The sequence below is a fragment of the Microcaecilia unicolor genome, chromosome 2 (assembly GCF_901765095.1).
Source record: "Microcaecilia unicolor chromosome 2, aMicUni1.1, whole genome shotgun sequence".
Lineage (NCBI taxonomy): Eukaryota > Metazoa > Chordata > Amphibia > Gymnophiona > Siphonopidae > Microcaecilia > Microcaecilia unicolor.
In genome coordinates this window covers 380581852-380604760 of record NC_044032.1, presented here as the reverse complement: position 1 = coordinate 380604760, position 22909 = coordinate 380581852, and the positions used below count along the sequence as shown (strand labels likewise).

General features: G+C 47.4%; 1 protein-coding gene across 2 annotated transcripts in view; it reads left to right on the top strand.

Moving 5' to 3' along the window:
• Positions 1-22909, top strand: part of UBA6 (ubiquitin like modifier activating enzyme 6) — a 262135-nt gene that overhangs the window by 33389 nt on the left and 205837 nt on the right. For both annotated transcript variants that reach the window (XM_030190526.1, XM_030190525.1), the window contains one exon: positions 18936-18996. In XM_030190526.1, the coding sequence (XP_030046386.1) occupies positions 18956-18996 (41 nt within the window). In that variant the 5' untranslated portion in view covers positions 18936-18955. The remainder of the gene's footprint in view (positions 1-18935; positions 18997-22909) is intronic.

Here is a 22909-nt window from a genome sequence, read left to right as displayed (position 1 = left end):
TGAGAGTCAGAGTGAAAGTGTGAGTGTGTGAGAGAGAGTGAGTGTGGGTGTGAGTGTGAGAATGAGAGTGTGTGCATGTGAGACACAGTGTGATAGAGAGTGTGTGTGTGTGGCCATCCATGCTCCTCTGTCCCCTGCCCCCTCCATTCATCCCTTTCCAGCATTTCCCCTCTTTGCCTGAGGCCTGCCCTGCAATCCATATCCATCCATGCCCATCTGTCCCCTCCATTCATCCCTATCCAGCAATTCCCCTTTCCTTGACGTCAGAAGAAGGCGGAACACAGCGAAGGGAAGGCTAGACGTCGAGAGCGCCGCCTCCTTCCCTGACGCTTCGCTGCCGAGCGATGCGATTGGTTGAGTGTCATTGCTCCGCCCTCGACGTCATCACGTTTGACGCGTGGGCGGGGCAGACACAATGCGATCTCACCCCCTTCACTTTTGGCTAAAAGAGGCTTCATAGAACGTTGGAGGTGCGTTTTATATAGAGAGATGTGAAGCAATAAGCAAAAAGAGTATAATAGAGTGCCCTTCCATAAAATGCCAGGTCTTAATAGTGAAGCAAAATGTCATATTCATAAAAACAAATTATTTGTGCTCTGTCTGCTGAAGAGGGACTTGCACAAAGTATCCAAATAATCTACTCTCCTGGTTGTGTTGCAGCAAATCCAGTTGAAGATGGCATAAAAATGAGGTGTATCTAACTGAATTCTGTCTACATAGAATGCAGTGTAGAGCGGTACAATTTTTGAATTGAGATAGCTCTTTCTGCATTTGGATGAAGCAAGACGAGCAGAGGCTTTGCGAAGAAGTGGTAGTTCGTACTTTCCAGGGTGGTATTATATCCTTTTGCCTTTGTTCTATGGTACCTGAAGGCTAGAGGGTAGCCACTATAATGCCAGCTTTTAAAAAGTGATCTGAGAAATTATAGACATGTTTTAATGGGACAAAGCCAACACGCATTTAAGCAAGGGAAATCTCACCTCCTCAATGTGCTAAATTTTTTTGAAGGTGTGAATAAACATGGGTAAGTGAATTTGTTGATATAGTATATCTGGATTTTTAGAAAGCATATGACAAATTTGCTCGTGATAGACTCCTGAGGAAATTAAAAAGTCAAAGTATAGGTGGCAGTGTCCTAATACTGGATTGAGAACTGGCTAAAAGATAGCCCTACTCGCCATTTTCTCAATGGTAACTTTATTATCCTCCGCGTGAAGTGCCCCAGGGATCTCTACTGAGTTGATAAAATCAGGGGTAAAATTTTCTTCCATTAGGAAGAAAAGATAGAATACTGGGCTTGTTCTTCTTTGACCTGAAGTTCTCTGTATCTTATAATATTGCCACTGTTAACTTGCCTTTTTGATTTAATAAAGCTCTTCTATAAACATAACTCCCCCACCAAAGTTTGTTCATATTTATTAAAAACTTGATATACTGCCTTTTAAAGTAAAATCGAAGTGGAGGAGTGGCCTAGTGGTTAGGGTGATGGACTTTGGTCCTGGGGAACTGAGTTCGATTCCCACTTCAGGCACAGGCAGCTCCTTGTGACTCTGGGCAAGTCACTTAACCCTCCATTGCCCCAGGTACAAATAAATACCTGTATACAATATGTAAGCCGCATTGAGCCTGCCATGAGTGGGAAAGCGCGGGGTACAAATGTAACAAAAATTAAAAAAAAAATAAATTCTTAAAAGCAAAAGTAAGAACAGGAAAGGAACTACAATTGATAGGAAAGAAAGGACAAAAAAAAAAAGCCAGACACTAAATAACAATAAGCAGTCTGCTAATCTCGCCAGGTCCCGGCCCCCTCGGAAAACACCTGTGTAAAAAAAAATAGGCTTTCACTGTTGCCCTAAATTTACTATAAGATTGTTCTGACCAGATTTCGCATGGAATTCCAATGGAAAAGAAAGCAGAGTGACGGGTTGATTGCAGCATGGTACATTGAACAGCTGGGGTTGCCAAATGATGGGCAACTAAGGACCGTAATGTACGGGCAGGGACATAGGGTATGATAAAAGAAGCAAGATAGGAAGGAATGCCTGTATGCAGAACTTTATGTGCAAGAGTCAAGATCTTATGCTTAATACGATAGAGAATTGGTAACCAATAGTGTTGATTAAGAAGAGAGTAACATGATATTTATGTGCACGAGTAAGTAACTGTATTGCTGTATTTTGAACCTTCTGAAGCTTTCGTAAAGAATGTAAAGAAAGACACACATAAACCACATTACAGTAGTCCAATTTGGATGCTATTAACAAATACAGTAGAGTTGCATATGATTTTTCATCAAGATATGGATGCAAAGAGACCTAAAACATGATGTAGTGACTCTGCTAATATGAGGCTCAAATGTTAATAGTGTATCAAGAATTACTCCAAGATATCTAAAGGAATTCATTAATGTTATAGGAGACCCCAAAATAACACACAATAGTGGGTGAAATTGAATGGCCTGTGATTCAAATTGCTACTACTTTTACCACATTTAAGATTCTTAACCCTCCGTTGCCCCATGTAAGCCGCATTGAGCCTGCCATGAGTGGGAAAGCGCGGGGTACAAATGTAACAAAAATAAAATAAATGAGGGGATAATCTGCTAACTAGGTGGCTACCAAATCTAAACATGACTGCAGATTGTGCAAACGATTAAGAGGGTCCTGTTCTGAAACCACAAGAATATCGTTTGTGTAAATATAGGCTTTAATATTCTGAATGAGCGTGGCTAAAAGACTGATATACAGATTGAATAACAAACGGTAAAACAGAACCCTGTGGAACCCTGCAATGAAGCAAATATAAATCTGAAGTAGAGGTATGTAAATTAACCTGACTTTGCAACCTCTTGGAGAACCATTTAAGAACTAAACCAGAGATTCCAGAAGAGACAAGCTTTGAGATAAGAGAGAGTGATTCACCAAAATCAAAGACTACAGTCAAAACTAGAGAAATAAGAACTACGTGACCCCTATCAAAAGCTGAATGAATATCATTTAAAAGTGAAGTAAAAATTGTCTCAGTGGCCAACTCTAAATCCTGATTGGAATGGGTGAAGCAAGGGGGAAGAGTCAGCATGTTGCGCCAGTTGAGTGAACACATTTTGCTCCAGGACTTTTGCCAGAAACTGCAAATTGGAAGTAGGTCTGTAATTTCCTGGCAAGGAAGAATCAGCAGCTAGATTTTTTTTTTTTTAGAATGGATTTAATAGTGGCACACTTCCAAAGAGAAGGGACTTTGCCAGTGGTAAGGCTTGTATTAATCATTGCCATTAGTTAGTTTTATGTAAATCATATAGCCCCTAATTCAGTAACATATGCCTAAAGTTAGGTGCTATTTGTGCGTAGATGTTAATAGTATACTGGCATTTGTGTGTATAATGCATAGTTACATAAACATAAGTGCTAAAGCACTATTCTATAGTTGACTTTCACAAGTCACTTAGGGGTCTTTTTACTAAGCTGTGGGATAAAGGGCCCTGCGCTAACGACAGGGGCCGTTCTTACCACACCAGGGCCCTTTTTAGCTGTGCGTCAGGGCCCTTTTTATCGCAGCGGGTAAAACAGCCCCCAGACACACATAGCCATGCGGTAAGAGAACTTACTGCATGGCCATGTGGTGGGGAGCCCTTACTGCCACACATTGAGGTGGTGATAAGGGCTTCCACGAAAACCGGGCAGCATGCGCCAATGCCCGATTACCATCTGATTATCGCCGCATAAGCCATTTCCTGGGCTTTTTCCCCCAGAAATGGCACGCGCTTGGGGTGGGACTACTGGCGGCTGCTTTGGACCGGCAGTAGTCCGGGAAGCGCAAGTGGTAAGCCCATGTTGGGCTTACCACCGCTCTGTAAAAGGGCCCCTTAGTGTGTACAGTTAGTGCAAGGGGTGTAAACATGGATGGGGCGCCATTGAATGCATAACTTAAAGAATACTGTAAGTTACGTATCAAAGTGCTGTGTTTACTGGAAGTTTAAATTTCGCAAAGCAGGAAGTAATCTTTGACTTGAAGTTTGATGCTGTGTAAGCAGCCAGATCCAATAGAGCATAGGCAGAGTGGCGGCAATGAAAAGACGCTCCTGTCGCTCTGCAAATGATTTTTAAATGGCAACAGGAAGTCTATTTGAGCAAAGGAGGTGGGTGCACAGGTCACCTGCTGAGCTCTGCAGTGGAAATTTGGTTTTCTGCTGTTAAGATTCAGCCACAAGGTGAGGGAGTGTATGGCTGTCTATTTGGGATGCAGGGGATCGGGAAAGGGCAACTTGGGATCTCCCTCCTTACCTGTGGGCACTCCCACTTGAAATCCTGCCATAATTATTCTCAGTGGCACCCAGTGTTATACTTGCCCTGAAGTGGGTCAAGGATGTGTGTGTACTCTATGCAGATATGCTCATACCTTGCGACTCCGCTTACCCCTTCTAAATGCTGCACCCAACAAAGCCTACGAAGGGGATCGATCATGTGAAAGTACACATGCTCTTGTCGTTACACATGGGTATGTATGTTTATAATTCTATGTAATTATATATTCCGTTATGTCAAAGGATCAGTCCAGACAAATGAGTTGTGACCGTTCGCCAGCAGGTGGAGATAGAGAACTCTGAGTTGTGTCTCAAAGTCCTGCGCTTAACAACCAACCAAGTATTCTGTATCTCCAGCAGGTAGGATAACAGCTCCTGTGCTCTGTGGTGACTTCTGTGTGGCCTCCTGTCCTGCTTGCAGGTCCAGTTGAGTTTAGGATTGAGAATATCCTGTGCCTCAGGTGTAAACTTAGTGGTCTAGCTCCTTCCCGGCTCCCCTGTTGAGTAGAATCTCAGTCTTCCCTTCTCTTTTTTCCCTGCCTTTAAAAGAGAGCGCTTGTGCTGTGGGTAGATTGTGGGGCTTCAGTGCCTAGAGGTCACAATACTGGCTGTTTTCTGTGAGTATATTTATTATTCTCTATTTCTGAGCCTATTAAGTCTTGTTTGCTCTTCGGGGGTAAGCTCGGCTGCCAATTCCTACATGCTTTGCTTTACTTCTGTGGACATGCTACTTTTCCCTACTTTGGCCTTGCTCCGATGGCGGTTTTGCTGGGATCAACTCCAACGGCTCCTGCGCTCTGCAAAGCCTAAGCAGTCATTTTTTCAGCAGGTTCCGCTACAGTGTCTCGGGATGTTGGTTTTGCAGGGGTAGAAGTCTCTGCCCTGCCGTTTTCGCCTGAATTTGTTCTTTTATTACATCAGGCCCTTTTATTAAAGTTAGCTCAAACTGCCTTCCTTCTTGCCCTCACGTTGCTTTTGAGGAGCAGCTTCCTAAGGAATGAAAAATTTCTGTTTTGCAGGATTTGGAGAATGTTCCTCGTTGGGACTCAGAGGAGATTTTATCTGTGTACTCTGAGTGTCCTAGTTCTGCTGATGACCCTGACTTGGACATTTCAGAGGCAGACGGTGGTGATAATCCTATTGTAGCTAGGCTGTTTTTGAGAGCGGAGTTGCCTATGTTGATCACAAAATCTATGGCGTCTTTAAACATTTCTTCCCCTGCTTCTCAGTCCTCTGGTCCTGCTCCATCTATTATCTCAGACATTAAGAGACCTCCTGTATCTTTCTGTATTCATGAGGCTATGCAGGAGCTTATTGCAGCTCAGTGGGAGACTCCTGATTCTAACCTCTGGGTGGCTCACGCTATATCCAGATTATATCCCCTTCTGCCATCTGATTTAGAGCAGTTTGCTGTGCCTAAGGTGGATGCCCTTATTACGGCGGTTACTAAACGTACCACTATCCCTGAAGGCGGCACTGCATTAAAGGATATGCATGACCGCAAGCTTGAGGCTTCCTTAAAGCTTGCCTTTCAGTGAGCTCTGTTAAATTGTCAGGCAGCAATTTCTTCTTAGTTTGTTGCCAGGGCTTCTTTATCGTGGATTCAACAATTGTCCATTTTGGACTCACCTCCACACTTTCTCTCTACCCTAGAGACTGGGTTGTCTTTGTCAGATGCTCTTTATGATATTCTCCAAGTGTCAGCTAAGCATATGGCCTTGGCTGTTTTGGCGTGACGTTGTCTATGGTTGAAGCATTGGGCCGCTGATGTGGCATCCAAATCCAGCGGCTACCTGAGGACAAGGCTAAGCCTTGTCTCTGGGCGGCCAAGTCTTGTTTTCGAGAAGTACGGATTTACAGACCGGAAAAGACTAGTGCTTCCGCTCAAAAACCTTGCTTTCCTCAGAGTCAGTCTTCCTTTTTAGGAGGTAAGAAGCCCTTTTCCACTTCCTCAAGAACCTCTCCCTCTTTCCAGCTCTCATAATGACAGAGTCGAGGTTCACTCCTTGTACGGAGACATAAGTGGGCATCTTTCAGCTCTATCGAGCAGGGATTGTCTCTCTGTGTCAGGTGTTTAGCGCTGCGTGCGTTTGGTAGCGCTATACAAATGTTAATAATAATAATCTTTCCTGCTTTCAGAAGGAGTGGACCACCATTACTGCACACCAATGGGTCCTTGATATCATTCTCCATGGCTACAAGCTTGAATTTTCAAAGCCACTCTCAGATCTTTTCATGCTGTCCCCTTGTGACAGCTCTGCAATGAGTTGGGCAGTGCTAACCACCTTAGCCTCTTTAAGGTGACTGGGGGTCATTCAGCCTGTTCCTCTGGCAGAGAGGGGCATGGGTTAATATTCCACCTAGTTTGTTGTACCAAAGAAAGAAGACACTTTTCGCCCGGTTCTGGATCTCAGAGGCGTGAACAAGTCTCTAAGAGTGCTGCATTTCTGCCTGGAGACTTTTTGTTCTACCATAGCCTCAGTCCAGCCAGGTGAGTTTCTCACCTCATTGGACTTCAAGGGGGCTTATTTTCATATTCAAATTTGACCTCACAGGAAATTTCGCTGGTTTGCAATCCTGGGAGATCATTTTCAATTCAAGGCTATTCCTTTTGGCCTCTTCACTGCACCTCGAACATTTTCAAAAGCTATGGTGGTGGTGGCAGCCTTTCTTCACCGGCAAGGGATCCAGGTACATCTTTACCTGGACAATTGGCTGATTTGGGCGCCTTCTTATCAAGAGAGCATTCACAGTACACAGGCAGTACTGTCTCTTCTTTCTGCGCTGAGTTGAGTGGTGAATTACAGCAAGAGTAATCTCACCTCCACCCAGACCCTGGAGTTTCTGGGAGTATGCTTCAGTACCCAGGCAGGGAAGGTTTTCCTGCCTCAGCATCGTCAGCTTAAGCTGAATCAGCAAATTCTCAGGCTTCCCTGCCCGCGGGCAGGGAATTTTGCTCAGGTTTTTTCTATTGCGGGAACTTTGGATGTTCTATCTTGGGCGAAGTTCCATATGTGGCTTCTACAGTTGTCCCTGTTGAGCCGGTGGTCTCCGGTCTCGTGGACTTAAGACCAGCTGGTGCTGTGGATGCCTCGAGCCAGACGGCATATCACTTGATGGCTTCTCCCTGCGCATACTCAGGCGGGGTTGCCCTTACAGACTCCCAGTTGTTGTGTTCTGTCCTCCGATGCCAGACTCTTCGGATGGGGAGCTTATTTTCTCCGAGGACAAGCAGGCTGCTTGTTCTCACGACTGGGGTTGACGTCCGCGGCAGCCCCCACCAACCGGAAGAAGCTTCGCGGGACGGTCGGCACGCAGGCCACGCCCACCGCGCATGCGCGGCCGCCTTCCCGCCCGTGCGCGACCGCTCCCGCCAGTTACTTTTTTCCCGCGACTGAGAGAGTGGTGCGTTTGCCTCTCTCTCTGTTCAGCCGCCGGATTTTCGACCGCGTTTACGCGGATCGTCGCTTGGACCGTTCGGTTCCCTCTGTTTTTTGTTTGTATTGTTTTAAAAAAAAAAAAAAAAAAAAAGAAATTTCTTTTTGCGCGTGTGGAGCACGCGCTCCCCCTTTTCCCTCGCTTTCTAGCGGGGACGCCACGTTGCGGCCTAGTGGCCGCTCGGTCGGTTGATTTTTTCGTGGTGTGATTTTAGCCACCATTGCCGACTTTGACTTCGCCGACGCGATTTTTCCGTCGATGTCCTCGAAGGTCCCGAGTGGATTTAAAAAGTGTGGTCGCTGCGGCCGGCCGATCTCGCAGACCGACACCCACGCTTGGTGCCTCCAGTGCCTCGGGCCGGAGCACAATCTCAAGTCGTGCGCTTTGTGTCTCGGTCTCCGGAAACGGACTCAGGTTGCGAGGCAAGTTCTGCGGGACCGTCTTTTTGGAACTTGCGCCGGCCCCTCGACGTCGACCTCGACAGCATCGGTATCGAAGGCCGGTTCTTCGGTACCGGTATCGATGCCCGAGACATCGGCACCGATGGCAGCGACCCCAGGAGAACAGGTCCCGTTGGCCCGCCGGTCCGCCGGTGAGAGTGGGGTTGAGAGGCCGCGTGGGCAGTCGGCCCCGGTCACTCCCTCAACTCGTGAGCCACGGGACCGAACCCTGTCGGACCCGGTACCTCGAGACCGAGGGGGATCGACCTCCTCCTCCTCCATGCCCTCCGGCACCGGTGACGTGCACCGGAAAAAAGATAAGAAGCGCCGTCACCGGGAGCCCTCGGTGCACCCTGAAGAGGAGTCGACGCCGAAGCGTCATCGCAGAGAGGAGAGATCTCCGTCGGTGGTGGAGGTACCGACGCGTCGGGGTTCCGGCACCTCGGTGCCGTCTCCTGGCCCCCAGCAGCTTCTGGCACCGACACCCTTACCGGCCCCACCGCCTTTCCCGGCAGCGGGCCTGGACGAGTGCCTCAGAGCCATCCTTCCGGGGATCCTGGAAGGGCTGATGCGCCAGGCTGTGCCGGCGTCGGGGGTGCTTGCGCCCCCGGCGCCGATGACTGTGGCGCCGGCGAGCTCTAGCCCGGCGCCGGGGCTGTCGACACCGCCGCCGCTTGCGGTGCCGGTCTCGACCGCCACGCAGGTGGAGTCCCCGTCGACGTCGATGGAGGGAGCTCCGTCCCCGCCGGCGCGGGAGTCCACCGCTCGACGACACCGAGACCTTGGTGCCTCGACGTCGAGCCGGGCCCGGTACCGGACTCAGCTACATGAGCTAATGTCCGATACCGAGGATGAGGACTCGTGGGGGGAAGAGGAGGACCCGAGATATTTCTCCTCAGAGGAGTCTACGGGCCTTCCCTCGGACCCCACGCTGTCACCGGAGAGGAAGCTCTCACCTCCTGAGAGTCTCTCCTTTGCCTCCTTTGTGCGGGATATGTCTATAAGCATTCCCTTTCCCGTGGTCTCTGTGGAAGAGCCGAGGGCCGAGATGCTCGAGGTCCTCGACTATCCATCACCACCTAGAGAGTCCTCCACGGTACCGCTGCACAATGTCCTGAAGGAGACGCTGCTTCGGAACTGGGTGCGACCACTAACTAACCCCACCATTCCCAAGAAAGCAGAGTCCCAGTACAGGATCCACTCTGACCCGGAGCTCATGCGGCCCCAGTTGCCCCATGACTCAGCGGTCGTGGATTCTGCTCTCAAGAGGGCACGGAGTTCGAGGGATACCGCCTCGGCGCCCCCGGGGCGGGAGTCTCGCACTCTGGACTCATTTGGGAGGAAGGCCTACCAATCCTCCATGCTCGTGACCCGCATCCAATCTTACCTGCTCTATATGAGCATCCACATGCGGACCAATGTGCAACAGCTGGCGGACCTGGTCGATAAGCTCCCGCCGGAGCAGTCCAGGCCTTATCAGGAGGTGGTCAGGCAGCTGAAGGCGTGCAGAAAGTTCCTGTCCAGGGGGATTTTTGACACCTGTGACGTGGCATCTCGTGCTGCGGCCCAAGGTATAGTGATGCGCAGGCTCTCATGGCTGCGTGCCTCTGACCTGGACAACCGCACCCAGCAGAGACTGGCTGACGTCCCTTGCCGGGGGGATAATATTTTTGGCGAGAAGGTCGAGCAGATGGTTGACCAACTGCATCAGCGGGAAACCGCTCTCGACAAGCTCTCCCACCGGGCGCCTTCAGCACCCGCCCCCGCGGGCGGGCGTTTTTCCCGGGCTCGGCAGGCTGCACCCTATTCTTTTGCGAAGCGTAGGCACAACCAGCCGGCCCGAAGGCCTCGTCAGGCACAGGGACAGCCCCAGCGCGCTCGTTCTCGTCAACAGCGTGCGCCTAAGCAGCCCCCTGCGCCTCCACAGCAAAAGCCGGGGACGGGCTTTTGACTGGATCCACGGGAACATAGCCGCCCTACAAGTGTCCGTACCGGACGATCTGCCGGTCGGAGGGAGGTTAAAATTTTTTCACCAAAGGTGGCCTCTCATAACCTCCGACCAGTGGGTTCTCCAAATAGTGCGGTGCGGATACGCCCTGAATTTGGCCTCCCTGCCTCCAAATTGTCCTCCGGGAGCTCAGTCTTTCAGCTCCCATCACAAGCAGGTACTTGCAGAGGAACTCTCCGCCCTTCTCAGCGCCAATGCGGTCGAGCCCGTACCACCCGGGCAGGAAGGGCAGGGATTCTATTCCAGGTACTTCCTTGTGGAAAAGAAAACAGGGGGGATGCGTCCCATCCTAGACCTGAGAGGCCTGAACAAATTCCTGGTCAAAGAAAAGTTCAGGATGCTTTCCTTGGGCACCCTTCTGCCAATGATTCAGAAAAACGATTGGCTATGTTCCCTGGATTTAAAGGACGCATACACTCACATCCCGATACTGTCAGCTCACAGACAGTATCTCAGATTCCGCCTGGGCGCACGGCACTTTCAGTATTGTGTGCTGCCCTTTGGGCTCGCCTCTGCCCCACGAGTGTTTACAAAGTGCCTCGTGGTGGTAGCGGCCTACCTACGCAAGCTGGGAGTGCACGTGTTCCCATATCTCGACGATTGGCTGGTCAAGAACACCTCGGAGGCAGGAGCCCTCCGGTCCATGCAGTGCACTATTCAGCTTCTGGAGCTGCTGGGGTTTGTGATAAATTACCCAAAGTCCCATCTCCAGCCAACTCAGTCTCTGGAATTCATAGGAGCGCTGCTGAATTCCCAGACGGCTCAGGCCTACCTTCCCGAAGCGAGGGCCACCAATCTCTTGGCCCTGGCTTCGCAGACCAGAGCGTCTCAGCAGATCACAGCTCGGCAGATGTTGAGACTTCTGGGTCATATGGCCTCCACAGTTCATGTGTCTCCCATGGCTCGTCTTCACATGAGATCTGCTCAATGGACCCTAGCTTCCCAGTGGTTCCAAGCCACCGGGAATCTAGAGGATGTCATCCGCCTCTCCACCAGTTGCCGCACTTCACTGCTCTGGTGGACCATACGGACCAATTTGACCCTGGGACGTCCATTCCAAATTCCGCAGCCCACGAAAGTGCTGACGACGGATGCATCTCGCCTGGGGTGGGGAGCCCATGTCGATGGGCTTCACACCCAGGGTCTGTGGTCCCTCCAGGAAAAGGATCTGCAGATCAACCTCCTGGAGCTCCGAGCGATCTGGAACGCACTGAAGGCTTTCAGAGATCGGCTGTCCTGCCAAATTATCCAAATTCGGACAGACAATCAGGTTGCAATGTATTACGTCAACAAGCAGGGGGGCACCGGATCTCGCCCCCTGTGTCAGGAAGCCGTCGGTATGTGGCGTTGGGCGTGTCGGTTCGGCATGCTTCTCCAAGCCACGTACCTGGCAGGCGTAAACAACAGTCTGGCCGACAGACTGAGCAGAGTCATGCAACCGCACGAGTGGTCGCTCCATTCCAGAGTGGTACGCAAGATCTTCCGAGAGTGGGGCACCCCCTCGGTGGATCTTTTCGCCTCTCGGACCAACCACAAGCTGCCTCTGTTCTGTTCCAGACTTCAGACACACGGCAGGCTAGCGTCAGATGCCTTTCTCCTTCATTGGGGGACCGGCCTCCTGTATGCTTATCCTCCCATACCTTTGGTGGGGAAGACCTTACTGAAGCTCAAGCAAGACCGCGGCACCATGATTCTGATAGCGCCCTTTTGGCCCCGTCAGATCTGGTTCCCTCTTCTTCTGGAGTTGTCCTCCGAAGAACCGTGGAGATTGGAGTGTTTTCCGACTCTCATTTCGCAGAACGACGGAGCGTTGCTGCACCCCAACCTTCAATCCCTGGCTCTCACGGCCTGGATGTTGAGGGCGTAGACTTCGCTGCGTTGGGTCTGTCTGAGGGTGTCTCCCGGGTCTTGCTTGCCTCTAGGAAGGATTCCACTAAAAAGAGTTACTTTTTCAAGTGGAGGAGGTTTGTCGTTTGGTGTGAGAGCAAGGCCCTAGAACCTCGTTCTTGCCCTGCACAGAACCTGCTTGAATACCTTCTGCACTTATCAGAGTCTGGCCTCAAGACCAACTCAGTAAGGAATCACCTTAGTGCGATTAGTGCTTACCATTATCGTGTGGAAGGTAAAGCCATCTCTGGAGAGCCTTTAGTCGTTCGATTCATGAGAGGCTTGCTTTTGTCAAAGCCCCCTATCAAGCCTCCTACTGTGTCATGGGATCTCAACGTCGTCCTCACCCAGCTGATGAAACCTCCTTTTGAGCCACTGAATACCTGCCATCTGAAGTACTTGACCTGGAAGGTCATTTTCTTGGTGGCAGTTACTTCAGCTCGTAGGGTCAGTGAGCTTCAAGCCCTAGTAGCTCATGCTCCATATACAAAATTTCATCACAACAGAGTAGTGCTCCGCACTCACCCAAAGTTCCTGCCGAAGGTGGTGTCGGAGTTCCATCTTAACCAGTCAATTGTCTTGCCAACATTCTTCCCCAGGCCGCATACCCGCCCTGCTGAACGTCAGTTGCACACATTGGACTGCAAGAGAGCATTGGCCTTCTACTTGGAGCGGACACAGCCCAACAGACAGTCCGCCCAATTGTTTATTTCTTTCGACCCTAACAGGCTAGGGGTCGCTGTCGGGAAACGCACCATCTCCAATTGGCTAGCAGATTGCATTTCCTTCACTTACGCCCAGGCTGGGCTGGCTCTTGAGGGTCATGTCACGGCTCATAGTGTCAGAGCCATGGCAGCGTCGGTGGCCCACTTGAAGTCAGCCACTATTGAAGAGATCTGCAAGGCTGCGACGTGGTCATCTGTCCACACATTCACATCTCATTACTGCCTCCAGCAGGATACCCGACGCGACAGTCGGTTCGGGCAGTCGGTGCTGCAGAATCTGTTTGGGGTGTAAATCCAACTCCACCCTCCAGGACCCGAATTTATTCTGGTCAGGCTGCACTCTCAGTTAGTTGTTCTTCGTAGGTCAATTTCTGTTGTACCCTCGCCGTTGCGAGGTTCAATTGACCTGGGTTCTTGTTTTGAGTGAGCCTGAGAGCTAGGGATACCCCAGTCGTGAGAACAAGCAGCCTGCTTGTCCTCGGAGAAAGGGTATGATACATACCTGTAGCGGTTGTTCTCCGAGGACAGCAGGCTGATTGTTCTCACCTACCCTCCCTCCTCCCCTTTGGAGTTGTGTGTTTCATATTTTATTGCTTGTCATTCAACTGGCGGGAGCGGTCGCGCACGGGCGGGAAGGCGGCCGCGCATGCGCGGTGGGCGTGGCCTGCGTGCCGACCGTCCCGCGAAGCTTCTTCCGGTTGGTGGGGGCTGCCGCGGACGTCAACCCCAGTCGTGAGAACAATCAGCCTGCTGTCCTCGGAGAACAACCGCTACAGGTATGTATCATACCCTATCTCCACTACTCTGCATGGGACCGTTGGTCGAGAGTGAAGGCTTCCTGGTCCATCAAAAGAGTGGAACTTTGAGCTGTCTGGAAAGCTCTACTAGCCTTTGTGCCTCTTCTTGATGGGAGGCTGGTGTGTGTGCTCTCGGACAATGTCACAGCTGTGTCTTCCATCAACAGACAAAGGAGGAACAAAGAGTGTATCTCTAGCCCAGGAGGCCCATCTTCTTTATCAGTGGGCAGAATTGAACATTCAGATGGTTTCAGTAGCTCACATAGTGGGTTCACTGCAGAGTGTCTCTGGACTAGAGAGCTGCATGGGAACGGGGATAGCGGGGATCCCCTCCAGGATTGCGGGGATCCCATGGGGATGGACCAAGGTCCACAGGGATGGTTCTGGGTCCTGCGGGGTTCCCGCGGAACTAAATCTGACCTTTGCTTTCCCTCTCCATACCTTACATCATCCTGGTGGTTTAGTGGCTTGCTTAGGGGCAGGAAGGGTCCCCACGCTTTCCTACCTGCTGCCGCTGATCCTCTAGCTAAACTAAAAATAGACAAAGCGATGGGGCCTGATGGGATACATCTGAGGGTACTCAAGGAACTCTGAGAAATTCTGGCGTTTCTGGTATATGACCTTTTCAGTTCTTCCTTAGAGTCTGGAGGAGTCCTGGTGGATGTGGTTCCTCTGCACAAGAGCGGTAGTAAGGAGGAGACTGGGAATTACAGGCCTGTTATTCTGACCTCAGAGTTGAGTAAACTAATGGAAACGCTTCTAAAGCAGAGGATTGTGAGGTTTCTAGAATCGAATGAACTGTAGGACCTGAGGCAGCATGGTTTCACTAGAGGCAGGTCTTATCAGACAAATCTGATTGATTTCTTTGACTAAGTGTGTTTTGTTATGTTATAGAGAATTTATAACCTGCCAACTCCCTCTTACCAGATTCAAGGCAAGAAACAAAACAAATAAAGCTGAGACACTCATCAGGAATAACAAAAAAAAAAGTTCACTAAAGAAAAAAACAAGCTTAATAAACAATAGGAGAACAGCACATCAGAAAAACAAATGGGTCTTTAAAGTCTTACAAAAAATAAAATAATTTCTCAAAAGGTGGATCTCAATAGGAAGACTGTTCCAAAGGCGTACAGCTAAAAAACAGAAGGAATGCAAAAAAAAAAAAACCAGCCTTAAATCTAACACACTTTACAGAAGGAAAAGCCAAAACAAGATAGTTGCAAGTCCTAGAGCTAGGGTTCACATTTAAAACCTTAGGGCTTCTTTTCCAAAGCCATGCTAGTGATCCCCATGCGGCAAATGAGAGGAAGCACATAGAATTGAATGGGCTTCCTCTCATTTGCTGTGCAGGAATCACTTGTGCGACTTTGTAAAAGAAGCCCTTTATTGCTTGAGATAATTTCTCAGAACAAACTCTGTTTAATATTTTAAATACCAAACAAAGCACTTTAAAAGAAATTGTGGTCTAAACTGGCAGCTAATGCAACTCTCTCAGCAGAGGAAAAATATGATCTAAACTTGACTGGAGCTTAGAAATATACTTTGCTGCCATCCCTAGGTACAAAGAATTACCATAGTCCAGTAGGGCTAAAATAGAAAATTGTACAAGAACTCTGAAATGGTCCCGCAAAAAATAATGCAGCAGCTGAATTTGCTTGATTATAAGTAAGCCTTACAAATCACATTGTTAACTTGTGTTTCCATTGACAAGGAAGAATCAAGGAGGATACCCAGAGCTCTAGGCACCCTTTTCACTTTTTAAGTTTTTCCCATCCTCAGCAGACTGAGGAATATTAGATTACTGTAAACTGAACCATAAAATTTTAGTTTTATCTACATTCAGTTTGAGTTGCATGAAAATGGTCCAGTCTACAATTCTGCTAATACTTTTGTGAGTAATAGACAAACTTGATTCAGCATTCTGCCTAACCGGGATTAGAAGAAAGATGAGCATATGATAGTAATAACTCTCCTGGTTCCAATACAATCTGGCCTAACATACTGAATTGATTTGCTCTTTTCTGACACTGACAAGTCAGATTATGACCCATGAACTGCATGTCTAAAGGCTCAAACTTAAGAAGCCTGACAGCTGCATCTTTCTGGCTAAAAGCTCTGACTTCAGCATTCTGTGTAGCTATTCTTATACTTTCTGCTGAAACTGTGAATTCTGGGTCAGGCTGACTCTTAAGAGTAGTATTCCACCCTCCCTGACAGAGTCGGTGCCACTGAGACTACTTCACAAGGTTTGAGGACAAAGAAGTGTTGAGGACTTAGATAACTCTATGATAAGACCTGGGTCCTAGGGAAATTCCTGTAACGAAATAGCACTATAAACTCCTGTGAAAAAACCTTGGACTTATTATAAGATGCTGTGTTCCATAAACATTCAGATAGTGTTTTTCCATTTTATGTAAACAATAAAGACAGACAGGAATTGACTGATGTAACAAAGAAATTAGCTGAAATTAGCTGAAGTTGCAAGTTTGTATGATTTGGGAGGGGATTGCTGACCAATGCTTTGTGCAAAAGAGTATATAAGTAGCTGTTGTATTCTATGTAGTCAGAGGGGTGAGATGGCCAACTGAATGACTCTTTATCACAGTGGTCTCTCTAACTCCCTCTGTTAACAAATTGCTGTTTGTTACTTTGCCTAATTACTTTGATTACCTTGCCTGATTACTTTGTCTGATTACCTTGACTGATTACTTTGTCTTATTGCTTTATTGCCTGATTATTGGAATAAAGACTATCCCTATAAAAAGAACATAGCTTCTGTCCTTTTTGTCTTTTCTATCACGGTATCTTGGGGTGTGTGTAAGGAGGTAGAAACCCTATTTGCCCCACATTTCCAAATTGTATATTTCTTATAGTAAGTAGATATATCAGAGAAATAATTCCCACATAATTACAGCTCTCTCTGAGACTAGGTTGTCAGAGGGGGCCATGTAAGAACAGACTCCACTATAAACATTTGGTAGCAGAGGATTTGGTATGAACACGGGTTCGATTGATATAAAGTGGAGCCATAATTTATTATGCTTTGTTAATTCCTCTGGGATTAAATGTTGAAGTGTGTCTGCTAAATTTAAATAAGATCTGAGATAAGGTTATATTTTTAAATTTAAGTAAATCTGAGCTCAGTCAGAGAAAGAGAGAAAAATATATATATATTATTTCTGCTAGCAGTGAATTATACTATTTGTTTTGAATTCCTTTTTTTTTTTCTAGTTTCTGTTTGAGTGACAGGATTGCAGGAACTGTTCAGTGTTCAAATACGTTTTCAGATTCAGCTGTCAGATTTCTGAGGCTGATATTTATCCACTGTTTGGAATTCTCTAAATTTGTTTTGTTAAGATGTGAAAGATCTTTTATTTCGAAGGATTGATCTTTTTTGCTTTGCATCGCCAAAGAAATCAGTGCAGGATTCTTAGCGATACGATATTTGGGTTCAGCTGCAGATTCCCTGAATATCGGACTTGCGGAACTTGTGATTAATTCCGTAAGTACCTACAGACATACATTTGTAAGTAAATTTGACTATATTGTTTAGAAAGTCTGTTAGGTTTTGTTTATATTATGGCCACACCTGTTGAAATTGTTTCCCTATTCAGAGAAAATAATTAGGAAATATTTGTACCCATCTAAGGTTGTATACAAATGGAGAAATGGGGAGCCTTGAAGCATCTCACATGGAGGAATCCATGGAGTTGAATAACTACGATTCTTTAAGATGAAATACTCTCTATTTGACAGAAAAGATTTGAACCAAAGAAAAATATAATCTCCACCATTTCACAAGCAGATAGTAGATTTAATAAGGTATTATGGTTAACAGTGCCAAAGGCAGCAGAAATATCGAACAGTGACCAAACAGTTGGCTATGAGAGAGGCACTAGATGTGCTGTACTTAGATTTTAGCAAAGCCTTTGACACTGTTCTGCATATGCGACTGATAAATAAACTGAGTGACCTCAGAGTGGACCCTAAAGCGACTGAGTTAAAAACTGGATAAGTGGGAGGAGACAAACAGTAGTGGTAAATGGAGCTTGCTATGAGGAAAAGGATGTTATCAGTGGTGCACCGCAGGGATCGGTTCTTGGGCTGACTCTTTTTAACATCTTTGTGAGTGATACTGTGTAAGGACTGTCTAGTAAGGTTTGTCTCTTTGCGAATACCAAACTCTCTATTAGGGTAGACACCCCAGAGGGTGTAGATAGCATGAGGAGGGATCTAGTGAAGCTTGAAGAATGATTCAGAAATTGTTAACTAAGCTTTCATGCTAAAAAATGCAGATCATGCACTTGGGCTGTAAAAATTCAAGGGAACGGTACAGTATAGAGGGTGAAGTACTTCTGTGTACGAAAGAAGAGCGGGACTTGGGGGTGATCGTATCTGATGATCTTAAGGTGGCCAAACCGGTAGAAAAGGCAACAAGCAAAGCCAGAAGGATGCTCAGGTGCACAGGGAGAGGGATGACCAACAGGAAAAAAGAGGTGATAGTGCCCTTGTATAAGCATCTGGTGAGTTCCCATTTAGAGTACTGTGTGCAATTCTGGAGACTGCACCTACAAAAAGATATAAAACAGGATGAAGTCGATCCAGAGGGCGGCTACAAAATTGGTCAGTGGTCTCTATCATAAAGTGTATGGGGGCTTATAGACATCAATATGTGTATTGTACTCTGGAAGAAAGATGGGAAGGGGGATATGATTGAGATGTTTAAATATCTCCGTGGCATTAGGAGATATGTGTACAGGAGGTGAGCTGTTTTCAAATGAATGAAAACTCTGGAATGAGAGGGCATAGGATGAAGTTAAGAGGTTAGAGGCTCAGGATTACTCTAAGGAAATACTTTTTTATGGCGTGGGTGGTGGACACGTAGAATAGTCTTCTGGTGTAGGTGGTGGAGACAAACTATGTGAGAATTAAAGAGTGCGTGGGACAGGCATGTGAGATCTCTTAGGGAAAGAAGAAGGTAGTGTTTGCTGAGGATGGGCAGACTGGATAGGCCATTTGGCCCTTATCTGCTGTCAAGTTTCTATGTATCTATAAAGATTTTTTAAAAATTGTATCTGTATTGCATTTTATATGTAATCAGCTTATATAACAAGCATACTATTTGCTGGTTCATCTGACTTCTCTTCTGATTTCATGCTTTACATGCAGAAAATGCTGGATAAAATTACCTTCTTTGCTACTCTTAGTGACAATTTTATTACATTGCTTGCATTACTGGAAGAAATTGATTTGATCACCATATAAAAAAAAAAAAAGCTTATAAACAGATTTTGGTTTCTTTACTGAATTTTGTGGGTGTTTTTTTTTTTTTCAATGCAGGTAAACTGTCTTATCGGATCATGGCTACTGATTCTATGGAAATAGATGATGCTCTGTACAGGTAAACATACCCAGCCATTGTTTCAGTGATTTATTGTTCTTGCTTTGAGGTGGAATGTGTAGGTAACATGTATTGGGGAAGTGCAGGAGGAAAATGGCCTGCTTTTCTTTGTAACTTATTGGTCTAGAGTTCACTGTACAAGATTGCAGGTAAAAATATAGAATCCATAGAGCGGTATTGTTGGTGCTTGGAAAATATTCAGAATTCCTAAGTGCCAGCAGGAATTAGGAGGCAAGGAAATTTTCTTTCCTTCCCCCGTCCATGTTTCTCAACTTCACTTCTTTATTTTACTTTTCTTGATGACAAGCTAAGCATCTAAAAGTAAGCAGTGTAGACAGTGAGCTGTGCTCCTAGGTCCCAATGATCAGAACTCCGGCGCAGCACTGAAACAACGCCGGAGTTTACTGCCCAAAAATAACTCCCCCATTCTCAAAGCTAAATGATATCCGCGTTATTAGCTTCGAGAATGAGGAAGTAAAGTTGCAGAATCATGTCAGGGGCATGCGCACAAGAGCTGCACGTAGGCAAAGCTCTTGTGCGCATGCCCAGCCCAACGGGGAGAGAGAGAGCAGTGTGGCAATTAACAAATAAGTACCAATGCCTTCATGTTATCCCAAGCACAGTACAAGTGCTACATTGGGGTAGAGAAGTGGCCCCCTGACATTCCAGCAGCACAATTGCCATGGGGGAAGAGGGATTCCCTTGTGGGCAGCAGTAGGTCTCACCCACCCATCTGTCTCTCCAAGCTCTATAGACAATTTACAGGATGACCGGGCAAGTTACAGACCTAATACCAGCTCCGAACTGGCATATGTTTTGGTGCAGTAAGGGCATACTTCTTCACAGGGCTTTTTTCTTATCATTGTGGGGGAATATATTATGACCTCATTTGCCCACATTAGCATCTGATTAGCAGTAATCTCTGGTGAGCTCGTTTTTTGCTGTGGTAAGGGCCTTTTAATTATCATGTGTCGGCAAACGCGGGCACCTGCGTTTTCTTCTGATCATTGGGGACTTAGTTCTTGTGACCTAAAGCCCCTTTTTATTCTTTGCTACAAAAAAAAAAAAAAGTGCAGGCTCGTAGGGAAGAGGAGCAGCTGTAAAGATTGGGAGTTAAGTTGAAGTCTAAGACTCTGAATTGTGGGGCCATCCCTTTCCCCTTCCTTTTCCTCACCAACAGTATCATTTTGAATACAAAATTTAGAGCGACCATCAGTTTCTCATTCACCTCCACTACTGTACAATTGGAGGAATGTGGTGGGGCCAGTACATCTGCAATTAAAATTCAAGCACGAAGTGATTTTTCTTGAAGGTTGTACAAGTGTGCGTATAGGGAGTGATTTTAAAAGGGACCACTTAGTTTTAGGCGCTAAGAACATGCATAAATGGTGGATATTTAGTCATTTACTTGCTTAAGTGACTGCTTGTAAAAAACCAACTAGTATAAAGTGTACGTGTAAGTTGAATGGCACATTGTGGGTATGCGTAGAAGCTGAGTTTGGGAGAAGTCCACACTTAAGGTGCATAGGTTATAAAATTCCTTAATTTATAAGTCTGTGTGCGGAACATACAAACTAAATTTATACTTGCCCTGGTGTGGAAAGGCATGTTAACTGGGCAAGTCTTTATAAAATAACCCTCCTGGTGTCCTTATGCTACTGCCTCTGTCATTCCCTTGGCCTAGAGAAAAGAACCTAAGAGGAGAAAGTGGTGAATGTGGTGTTGACTTTGTGTTTTATCCATTTTTATGAGTACACTAATCGTTAAGCCCGTTAAAACAGGCGAGTATTGGTATGTTTTATTTTGATGTGTAGCTCCCTCCCTCCCTCCCTCCCTCCCAGCTCCAAGGCCCCATTCCCTCCCCTCCCCTCCTAGCTGCAAGGCCCCCCGCCCTCCCTCCTTTCCTGCCAGCTCCAAGGCCCCCCCTCCTCCCAGCTCCAAGGCCCCCCTCCGTCCCTCCCTCCCTCCCTCCCAGCTCCAAGGCCCCAGTCCCTCCCCCCTCCCCTCCCAGCGCCAAGGCCCCCCTGCCCTCCCTCCCAGCCTCAAGGCCCCCCTGCCCTCCCTCCCAGTTCCGGCCCCCCTCTGTCCCTCCCTCCCAGCCAGCTCCAAGGCCCCCCTCCGTCCCTCCCTCCCAGCCAGCTCCAAGGCCCCCCTCCGTCCCTCCCAGCCAGCTCCAAGGCCCCCCTCTGTCCATCCCTCCCAGCTCCAAGGACCCCCTCCTTCTGACCTCCCATGTCCAGCATCCTCCCTGCTTCCCTCCCAGCTCCAAGGCCCCCCTCCCCTCCCCCCCCGGGTCGCCACCCCCCCCCCCCCTCCACCCGGGCCAGGCCCTCTCTTCTCCATTGAACTTACAGCGCTGAAACCGCAGCAGACAGATCGCCTCCCATCGGCCTTCCTTTCCTGCCTGTGTCCCGCCCTCGTGTGACGTAACGTCGGTGAGGGCGGGACACAGGCAGGGAAGGAAAGCCGACGGGAGCTGATCTGCCTGTTTCGGTTTTGGTGCTGTAAGTTCAGTGGAGAAGAGAGGGCCCGGCCCGGATGGAGGGGGTCCAGCGGCAACCCCGGGGGGTGGGGGGGGGGGGAGCGGTAGCGACCTCGGCGGTTCCCTCCTCAGCGCAGTTTCCCTCTCTGTTCCGTCATCACGTCTTGACGCGGGGGCGGGACAGAGAGGGAAGTCTCTACTGCGCATTTGCAAGTGAGTCAGTCACTTGCCATTTATATGTTTGATGAGAATAGCCATATTGGATTAAACCGATGGTCCATCCAGCCCAGTATCCTGTTTCCATCAGTGGCCAATCCAGCTCACAAGTACCTGACAGAATCCCAGATAGCAAGACTCCAAGGGACAAACAGTATCTTTTTCCTTTACTTGTCTAAACCTTTTTTGAAACCCAGATGTCGTAACTGATGTAACCATGTCCTCTGGCAACAAGTTCCAGAGCTTAACTATTCGTTGAGTGAAAAAATATTTCCTCCTATTTGTTTTAAAAGTATTACCATGTAACTTCCTTGTGTGTCCCCTAGTCTTTGTACTTCTTGAATGAGTAAAACATTGATTCACTTTTACCTGTTCTACATCACTCGGGGTTTTGTAGATCTCTGTCAAATGTGAACCGCCTAGAACTGTAAGCGAGTGCAGTCTATACATTTTTTAAAAATAAATAAATCATATCCCCCTCAGCCATCTCTTTTCCAGGCTGAAGATCCCTAACCTCTTTAGCCTTTCCTCATGTGAGTGATGTTCAATCCCCTTAATCATTTTGGTCTTTTTCTAATTCCGCTATATCTTTTTTTGAGATACGGCGACCAGAATTGCATGCATGCATGCCTTGGTATAGGCAAGAAATTAAAAGGCATTAGAAAATGCCATCTCTGACCTAGATGACTAATGACAACCTGTTAGTGGGGTGCAGTCCTTTGCTGGCTTATGAAAACACTAAAGGGTTTAGTTTTCCTGGAGTCTCCCCCCCCCCCCCAGCCTTTGATCTAGAAGACCAATTGGATGGAATTTTGGAGACACGTGAAACATCATGTTATTTCTGACCATGTTAGTGCATGCAAAATCAGCTTAATTAATAGGTTAGTGCACATTCATGCACACATAATTGATTTCCACACATTAGAAAATTCTAATGAAGATTCACATTCATGTTCATAAATTTTTAAATAAACTGAAAATACTAGTGAAAAATTGGCTGAAAGTCAATTGTTATGAGTATACCCATAAATGTTTTGCTATGCACATATCTAGCATTGGCACTGTGTACTACAGTAGCCTGTACGCATCACACAGGCAGTAAGCTGCTGGTGTGAGGAAAGCACACTGGAGGCTTGGAGCCTTCCAACATTAATTGGTGTGATGTTGAAGAAGCTGGGGGAAAGGAGGGGGTTCTTTATATATCTATATCTTTCT